The sequence below is a fragment of the Galeopterus variegatus genome, unplaced genomic scaffold (genome assembly GCF_000696425.1).
Source record: "Galeopterus variegatus unplaced genomic scaffold, G_variegatus-3.0.2 Scaffold5128, whole genome shotgun sequence".
NCBI classification, from domain to species: Eukaryota; Metazoa; Chordata; class Mammalia; order Dermoptera; family Cynocephalidae; genus Galeopterus; species Galeopterus variegatus.
In genome coordinates, this window is record NW_007731239.1 from 69,179 (window position 1) to 78,968 (window position 9,790).

Sequence of the window (9,790 nt, forward strand, 5' to 3'; positions counted from 1 at the left end):
TAGATGATTCTTAATTTGTAATCAGGTTAGGAAGTGCCGTATCATGTATACAAGTCTTGACTGCTTCAAGCAAGATTGCCAGTCTGCGAGGACAGGATGTGCTGTATTATTCTTCTTTGCATGAGCACACATCCCCACCCAAAGCTATGTGTTAGAAAATGCGCCAAAATTCACAACTTGAGAAATTTTCACCAGGGAACCAGGCTCCAGGGAGGTACAACTGTCCTGCTTTAAAAGAATCCAGGAAATTGGCCTAAATCACTCTCCTAGACACCATTTGTCTCAGTCACTTCGTACTGCTATAACAAAGTACCACAGACAAGTGGCTTATAAACAACAGAAATTTATTTCTGACAGTTCTGGAGGCTGGAAGTTTGAGATCAAGTACCAGGCTGGTTGGGTCTGGGGAAGGCCTCTTCCAGCTTGCAAACTGTTAACTTTTCATTGTATCCTCACATGGCAGAGAGTGAGCTCTGGTCTCTTCATCTCTTTAGAAGGGTACTAATCTCATTCATGAGGGTGCCACACTCATGACCTAATGAGCTATCAAAGGCCCCACTTCCCAACATATCATCTTGGGGGTTAGTATTATAACATATGAATTTTGGGGGGACAAAAACATTCAGTCCAGAACACCATTTAACTTTTCCTCTCAAATACACCCAGTAGCATCAAGCCAATTAAATGATTAAAGTTTCCTTACCTAAAACTCTTAATCTCTCAGCTCCTACTACCACTTCATTGTCATCTGCAGAGAAAAGTAATTTTCCAGAAACGGTTTTTACCTCAAACTTTTTGCCATAAGCCTCCACGGCTTTTGGACCTAGAAGGGTGAAAGAGAGAATACATTAGTCTCATTGCATTTGACTACAAAAAGCTTGTCATAGAACATGCACATCAGACGAGACTGTATTGGACTTTAATGTTAAGTGGATTGGTTTTCAGAAGCTGACCGTGAAAATCAGTCTTATGACTTTAGCCATGTCTTGTCAATTACTTTTAATCATATGCTCTCAGGCTATGATTTTAAAGACCATCATACCATTCCCCCAAACTAATGCTTGAGTGAGATTTCTTTCAGCTAACCACCAAATTACTATCAAATAGTTGTAGATTTTTGCTTGAATGTATCAAGGCATAGGAGGCTCACCACCTCTCGAAGGAAGTGAATATCTTTGGTCAGCCCTAACTGTCAGAAAAGGCTCCTTTAAATTCAGCTTAAATCTATCTTATTTTGTACCCTTGACCCACTGGCTTTATTTGACACCAACAAAGTCTATTTCCTCAGGATATACATTATTTCCTGGCAGAAATTGTTATAATATATTATAATTAATTGCCTTGGAAGCTGTTGAATCTTTTATGGTAGAATTTCACCCAATAAAAAAAAATTTAGATGGTTTATCATATGACAACAGATGCTGTCCATGAAGGTGCCATTACAGCAATGCATAAGGAAGACAAGGCCCCTGATCCCACAGCACCTATATTCTGATGGAGACAGATCAATACAAATTTAACAATTTATTAATAAACAAACCAGAAAACCACAGAGAGTTTTAGGAACTATGGAAAGAGTAAAACAGGTTAATGAGAATTTCTAAAAGGAGGAGATATATCAATCTATCTAAGCTGGATCTACCTGAATACCTCAATTTCAGGTGGCACCTAAAAGCTGGTCTATAGAAATTGCATCAGAATAACACAGAGGCATATTCTAGCCTCTGAATAAAAAGGAATCTAGCTCCGATAAAAAGGAATTTATCTTTTGGTCTAGAAATTCCTACAGAACAATTTTTGAGAGTACAGAAATCTTGTATTTTTCCAAAACTGTCCAAGAGATTCTGACAGAACATTTTTGTTTTCTTCTAGGTATTTTTCAAGAATGTCACTTAAAAATAAGTAGCAATAAAAGAGTCCTCAGTGTCGTCCAGCCAAAGGCCACTAGAAACACACCTGCAGTTGAATGAACTAGGTTTATTACTCATTGCAGGGAGAACACACACCATGGGGAACCATGGGTACCACAGTAAGAAGCTGTTATGAAGGATGACTTACAAAATTTGACCCTGTAAGTTAGGTTATTTGAGGAAGGGGTTAAGGAAGCAAGCAAGGCTTTACTCTGGATTAGATACTTTTAGGAAGTGGGAGTAATTTTAAGATTGGATATCTTAATAAATCTTATCTAGAAGTAGGAAACACCTGAGCAATGCTGAAATTGTCATGAATAAGGAAATAGCAGTCACTCACCAGCCAGGATGGGGGGATGTTTGGTCTTTTTTGTGGTGTGGATGATGTTTATGGTTTTGTCTATGTTCAGGCATAATCAGAGCTGTCTTTGTTTTTTGGCATTTTGTTTTGTCTTGATCCACCATGGACACTATGTGGCCATGTCTGGTGTTGATGTTTTGTGAAATTATATATGTTCAAGCTAGAGATCGCTAAGACTTGAGTGATAGCACCAGGCCAACCCCTGGACACCTGGGGTCACTTTTCTTTTTGTCAAAACTATTGGTCTAGGAATAAGAAAACATGAATTATGTCCCAACTCCCTCTCATTTTCTGGTAATGTGACTTTGGGTGAATCATTTGATCTTTCTGTATCTCAGTTCCTGCATTTATAAAATTGGTCTACCACCACCTCCTCTATCTACCTCATGACCAAATGATATTGTGCCTATAAAAAAAACTCTGTAGGCAGAAAAGTGCTGTGAAATATAGGAGACTGCTCTTGTGGCTGCCATCATTGTGGTCATCACCATCCCCATATTTCAACAGCAATGTGTTCAATACACTTCGTATTAACAACAAGCACTTCTTCTTATGCACATAATCACATCCACTTGGCAGAATTCATCTCTTGCGAGTACATCCACACTAGTCCTCTGACACAAAGCAGCATATTGGAAAGGCTCCTTAATGAGCAGGAGATTGAATCGACATAGAAAGCACAGAATTTCTAAACATCATGGGATCTGGACATTATCTTGTCCGACTGCCGTCTTGCTGTAGGTGAGGAGAATAAGCAGCAGCAAGACTTAGGGCTCTCTTAAGGTCACTGAGTGAGCCATTGGCAGAACTGAGCTCCTGGAGTTGTTTCACGCATCATGGGATCTGGACATTATCTTGTCTGACTGCCGTCTTGCTGTAGGTGAGGAGAATAAGCAGCAGCAAGACTCAGGGCTCTCTTAAGGTCACTGAGTGAGCCATTGGCAGAACTGAGCTCCTGGAGTTGTTTCACAAGAGGAAAGGGATGTTTATTTGCCTAGAAAAGAAGGGGGCTGGAGCCAACACATCTGGAGCACTGAGGAGATGAGCTTTCTGAGGATAGGAGGAAGTAGAAAACTGGAGACGAGGGCCAAAGGGAGATCCTGAAGAACAGAGATGTGTAACGAGAGATCTGGATTAGATTTTTCTGTGAGGGCTAAGATGCAGCTGTCTTTTTGATTGCATCGGAGCTTTCAGTGAAATCTATATTACTTGTCAATACTTTAGGGTTATTACCTTTTGTGGGGGGAGATTGGGAATGCAGAGGTAATAAAGTGCCAATGAATGAATGACCTCAGGATGGGCATAGTGTCAGCAGTTTGTCCACTCTGGATCCAGTAATACGGCAAAGTGAGGGGATGACTGGGGGGAGACAAATGCTTGGAGTTTGCTGCCATGGACCTGGGCAATATCTTCATACTTGACCCCTGGAGAGTCAAGGACACTTTTCTGTGTATAAATCAAGTTTACTCTGAACTCATGAATGGTTTGTGAGACCCACAGGAGAGTGTACTGAAGACACTATAGCAATCAGAGAACACAAAGCACAATTAAGTTATTTTGCTTTTCAAGGCTTCACAGAACACAAAACGGAATTTACCAGGGGCCAGAACCATTTGGGTATCTAAAGCTCAGTAATTGGTAGTTTTAGCCAAAACCCCACAGAGGAACTGCTGGCTCGATTACTGTAGACGGCTTGTCGTTTGTCGATTTCACCTGGGGCTGCCGAACTTCCCCAGACATGACAGGAATCTTAAAAAATGACTCTGGAGGGAAATGCAAATGGAGCAGGAGACTGCTTAGGAGGTCCCTTGGTGAACCCATTGTTCCTCTACAGGATAGGAAAAAACACTATTTGTAATGTGAAGCTAATCTTCAATTACTCCCCCTCTGCGTGTGATGTATGAAGTGCCTCCTTAATTAATCTCCTAAACAGGGAGGAGAACTGGAGCCCATCAGGATGTATCAGCACTCTCCAAGTTACGCCACTGCCATGAGTCTGGGAGCTGACAAGGCTTGGGGGCCATCGAGCCTCATTTCTTTCCCCACCCCCCTTGATACTGGGACCCTTCTCCACCCTCATAAGATGCTGCCGAAAGCACCCATACTGCTCTCCTCCTGGCAGGTAAGAGGGCTCCCTGTTTGGACCCACTATTGAGATAATAAATCAGCAGCATTTGGGGCCAAATATGCATTTGTGGCCTAACTTGGGAACTTAACTGTCATTTAAAGGATTGTTTTATGGGAAAAGATGACCTGAACTTCTAACACGAGAGTTTCTAAAGGGCTTTGAGACATTCTTTAGGTAAGCAGAAGAATTCTTGAATCCTCAGGAGTACCTCAGTAGACCTCAGTGCTTGGAAGGCAGGAGTAATTTACTTTCCAATAAGTTCACCAGCAAGTATAACAGGCATCAGAAGGGATCGTCTGAGGAGCTGTTTGGTGCTTTCCACCGTGTGCATAAATGTAATATAAAAAGAGAATCCCTGAAGGAAAACTTTAGGGGTGAGTGTGTATTTAGCATTATATTTTTAACGCATCTATTATCCTCATGAAAGGCTCCAGTTACCTAGTGTTAGAATGGCTTTCTGCCTTTCTCATTTCAGTATTAGCTGTTTGGTGCCTTACTTTAAGAGTGAGGGGCAGGTGTCTTCCAGTCCCCAAGAAGGCCTCACTTGGGAAGGGGAGGCAGAAAGAGAAAGACTACTAGAGGGATGAAGGCAAGAGAGGAGAGAGGAGGAGGGGAAAGAAGGAAGACAGAAGGGGGAGAGAGGAGGAGAGACAGAATGGGATGGTGGGAGGAGGGAGGGGAAGAGGCAGATGGAGGTGGAAGAGGAGGGGTAGGGAGAGAGGGAACAGGGGGAGGAAAAGAGGGGTGTCAGGAGAGAGTGGGCAGAGAAGGGACAGGAGGAGAAGGAAGGAAGGATAAAAAGGAGGTGGAGGAAAGAGAGACACTGCCTGACTCTTTGGCTGAATAATACTCATTTGGGCAGTTCCAGCTTTATCAAAACAAAATCTCTCAAGGAAACCAAAGCTCTTACTGCAAATAAATGGCACATGATCAACAGGCTGAATAAGTTCCTTTTGAATGTGAGAATCTGGGAGCTGGAGGTTGGATTTATTTCCCTCCTGGAAGCAGTTTTCACCCATGCTGCTTAAATCATTGCTTACTGAAGCTGTTTATTTAATTATTTAGCATTGTGACTGTGGGCCAGATGTTATATAAGCAAGGCCAACAATCCAGTTGCGCACTGAAACCACATGTTTATGGATTACGGGCTCTGCGGTGCAGCGGCTCCTTCCATCCCTGGGCTCCTCCATGGGCGGATGGTCCAAGTCACCCACAGGCTGTGAATCTCTAGACACCCTACGCAGTGCTCCTGGCGGTGGGTGGCACGGGAGTGAGGCTCTCTCCCCGGCAGGGAAGACTCTGGGCACAAAGGCACCTGTTTTCCTGTGGCTTGTTTATTAGTGGGCCTCCAGCTATTTTAGTCATAGTAATGTTTCAGGGCATTCGGGCAACTGGCTTCTCAAAATGTTCATCTGCATATTTTCTCTTAGCCCTGAAGCCAAACAAATGGCATTTTCTGTCTGGAAGTATAACAATGCCATTCAAACCTTTTCCTTTTTCCCTTCCACTGTGGGGGTGCATAATGCCCCCCTGTTTACTGCTGCTTATAACCTACAGAGGGGGCATTGATCATAGCACTCAACACATTACCAGGACCACGGGGCCCATGTTTATCATTACAATCACTATTGTGAATAACAAATCCTTGTTTAAATTTTGGCAATAGGAGGCTTAAAATCCAGTGAGTGCCTTCTGCAGCTGTTAGGAACAGATCTGCTATATTAAAAGGAGCCACACAAACATATTCTGTGGAGATACATCTGCATCTTGCAATGCAGTTAGGTTCAAAGTCAGCGTGGATGGCAAATATGGCATGGATTCAAACTGTCATTAAAAATCCCTTTCACAACCCGTAAAGTATGGATTCAATCAATCCAACATAGCCAATTTTTCCTCCAGCACTGAGGCAGGGAGCTTTTCTTTGTTGATTACCAGATGAAGCAGCTGGCTTGTATTTAGGGGCCATGATAAAGTATGGATTCAATCAATCCAACATAGCCGATTTTTCCTCCAGCACTGGGGCAGGGAGCTTTTCTTTGTTGATTACCAGATGAAGCAGCTGGCTTGTATTTAGGGGCCATGTTCTATGAAAAATAGGTTTTTCTTCCTGAGCATATATCATCAGGTTTCAAAAGTTAAATATGCATATAGACGGGATTCCACCCATTAGTAGAATCATGAAATAAATGATACTCTCTTTCGCAATATAGTCATTTTGTTAGCAAACATTCATTTCAAGTTCACATGTGTAGTGGATTGAATTATGTACCCCCAAAACTCCCTGAAGCTTGAATTGTATCCCCCAAGTTTTAAGTATTAGAAAGTTAGCCCCCAGTGTGACTGATAGGAGGGTGGGAAATCCTATTAGGGCTATCGAAAGATGGAGCCTTGAAGAGGTGATTGGATTGTAGCACCTTGCTATAGTGAATGGATTAAAAATGGTGGTCAGGGGCATGGTTCTGAGAGCTTTAAAAGAAGAGTAGAGTCTGTCTTTTCCTCTCTGCTGCTCTCTGCTTCCACCATCTTGCAATGTGAGACCCCTGGGTCACTGTCACCACCACCAGATGGACTTCGGATTTCCCAGCCTCAGAAACTGTAAGCAATAAATTTCATTTTTCTTTATAAATCACCCAGTTTCAGGTATTTTGTTATAAGCAACAAAAATGGACTGGTACAACATGGTACTTGATTTCACCTTCAAGTTTATATTTTCTGAGTGCCTAGCATGGACCAGGCACTAAGTTCTTCCTTTTCTTACCTGTTATCAGCTGAGTTAGCACTTTAGTCTGGTCATTGAGAATGTTCACTGTGACATTCCTGGCAGATTTAAAGTAGAGGGCATTACCCTGCAATAAGAAAACAAGACAAACACATGAAGTTGGCAGATTTCTTCATGAAAAGAACTGTAATCCCAACTCTTCAAGGGCCAACTGCTTTTAGCCAGGTTCCAATTGATGCTTCTTTATCTGAAAACTCCAAATGTTTAATGATCCCCACATAGGGCATAACTGGCATTCATCCAGAATAGATTTCCCTCCCAAAAGACACACAGACAGACAGACAGACACACACACACACAATATAGATTTCTCTACAACACACACACGTTATTATACTTGAATCAGAGACAACCTTGATACAGAGCCCTTTAGATCTTAATGCATATATTAATTAGCCTTGGTACGCAAAATGATCAGGAAAGATTGACAATCTCCTAACATCATCCTTTCTCCTAAGGAACCATGCAGAGTCTTAAAAGGAGAGTAGAAGCTTGTGCAAAATACCTAGGGTCTGCCTGTAGGGCATGATCACTAGCTGTGTGTAGGGACCCCATGGGCGCCTGAACAGGGACACACCCTGGCAATATGGCGCCCTTCCTGGTTCTTCCCAGAAGTAAACAAGCTCGCTGGCGCCAACACCCAAGCCCACCTGTGCCAAACCTCAGCCAGTCACAGGTCAAGGCTCACCTCCTGCCCAGCCCTGTCCAATCAGTTACCACCCCGTCCACTCTATCTCCCGCCCTGGAGCACAGCACTCTATAAATGTACGCGCAGTCCTTGAATAAAGCAGAACTTCTCTGGCAAACTGTTAGCCCAGGTCTCGCGTGCTTCCTTCGTCCGTGCGTCCCCTTCACTGTGAGAATCTCTTATGGAGATCTGGCCGCACATGTATACACAACCCCGAAGATCTGTATTCCCAAGAAAGCGTCTGCCTCCACTTTCTTCCTTTTTTTTTTTTTTCCCTTTTTGTCTTTTTTTTGTGACCAGCAATAGGATCGCAACCCTCAGTGTCGCGCCCGCACCACGCTCAACCAGTGAGCGGACCGGTCTCTGTATGGGATCCGAACCCTCGGCAGGAGGGCCGCCGCGCTCCCAAGTGCCACACTCTACCGAGTGCACCACAAGTGTGGGGCCGGCCCACACTTTCTTCCTTTTATTGTGTCCAGATTTCTTTTCCTCCAGGCACTCTGTGACCTCATCCACTTCCCCCTTTTATCAAAAGGGCTCCCCTTCCCTCTTTCACACTGCGGCAGACATTTTTTGAGCATGACCAGGACGTGGCACACTTTTTCGGTAAATATTTCAGGCTTTGTGGGATGTACAATCTCTGTTGTAATGACTCAACTCTGCTTTTCTGGTACAAAAACAGCCCCAGACAGTACACAGACAAAGGGGTATGGCTGTATCCATTATACTTTATTCATGGACACTGACATTTGAATTTCATACGATTTTAGTTTCACCTTTAAAATCTAATATAATCTTGTGTCATGACATACCATTCTTCTTTTGTTTTGCACCCTCCCCATCATTTAAAATATAAAAATTCTTATAGCTGGTGATATAAGAACAAGCAGCTTATTAAATGTAGCCTATTGGCCAGCATTTGCTAACCCCCAGTTTAGGAGTTCTCCTTTACTTGGAGTAAACTAAAGCCATAGACTAAAGTATGAATCTCTGACAGAGAACATGTCAGTATCATCTAGTCATTATTTGAAAAAAGAATTGGCAGTCATTTCCATCTTTCTAAACCTTTGTCCCCACATGGTATATACCTGCCTGAAAATTCAATATCTCTATTCTCTGAGTCCCAAATACATGAAAACTGTTGTCCTGTAAGTTGTAAAGAAACTGAAGATAGGCAAAACTCAGTCTTTGCCTTCAAAGCCTTATGTTCTAATGGGGACAATGAAATGGCCACAAATATACCAGGCAGAGAACAATAAAGGGGATTAGAGAGCTACAAAGTGTTCAGGGGACTTTCCAGAAGAGTGAGATTATTCACAGCTTGAGGTGGTGGAATGAGAGAAGCAAAGGACACTTTCTGAAGGAATTAACACTTGAGCTAAGCCTTGAAAATAACATCGATACAATTGTACCAAGTTGAAAGTTAAAAAAAAAAAAAAAATCATGGAGGTAAGAATGTTGCAGGTTGGCTGTTCAGTCTTTTTTTTTCTAAAATTGGTGGGACTAAGGACCAGATTAGTCAGCTCAGCCTCATACCTGCACATGGCAGAGTGGCAGGGCAGCTAATACTCAGGCCCAAGGTGGCTTACACAAGTGGAGGACGGGGATGGAGTGGCAGCCACCATGGGCTGACAGTCTGGAGCCATGGTCTCTCTCACCTAAGGTTAACTGCTAAAATGAATAACCACTACCCATGACCCCCTCAGGTCCTGAATAACCAATTAACTTTGCGTGAGAATGACTGACCTAGTGTTGAGTGAAAAGAGACAATGACTTCTGATACATCAGGCAACCACAGATTCAGTGTGACCCTACATAGTGGTTAAAACTAAAATTTCCCTTGATGAAAAAAAAATTTTTAACATTGGGCCAGGGAAAAAGTACATTTAATCTAATACTGTCATAGTTTTGTTTTAACTGCCTG

General features: G+C 42.7%; 1 protein-coding gene across 1 annotated transcript in view; it reads right to left on the reverse strand.

Moving 5' to 3' along the window:
* SGCD (sarcoglycan, delta (35kDa dystrophin-associated glycoprotein)) overlaps window positions 1–9,512 on the reverse strand; it is a gene marked incomplete at its 3' end in the record, with an annotated part of 50,752 nt that extends 41,240 nt beyond the window's left edge. The window contains exons 1-3 of the mRNA XM_008588962.1: window positions 9,456–9,512; window positions 7,158–7,245; window positions 704–823 (exon numbers count right to left, since the gene is read on the reverse strand). Of these exons, the coding sequence (XP_008587184.1) occupies window positions 704–823; window positions 7,158–7,245; window positions 9,456–9,512 (265 nt within the window). The remainder of the gene's footprint in view (window positions 1–703; window positions 824–7,157; window positions 7,246–9,455) is intronic.
* Window positions 9,513–9,790: the final 278 nt, after the last annotated feature.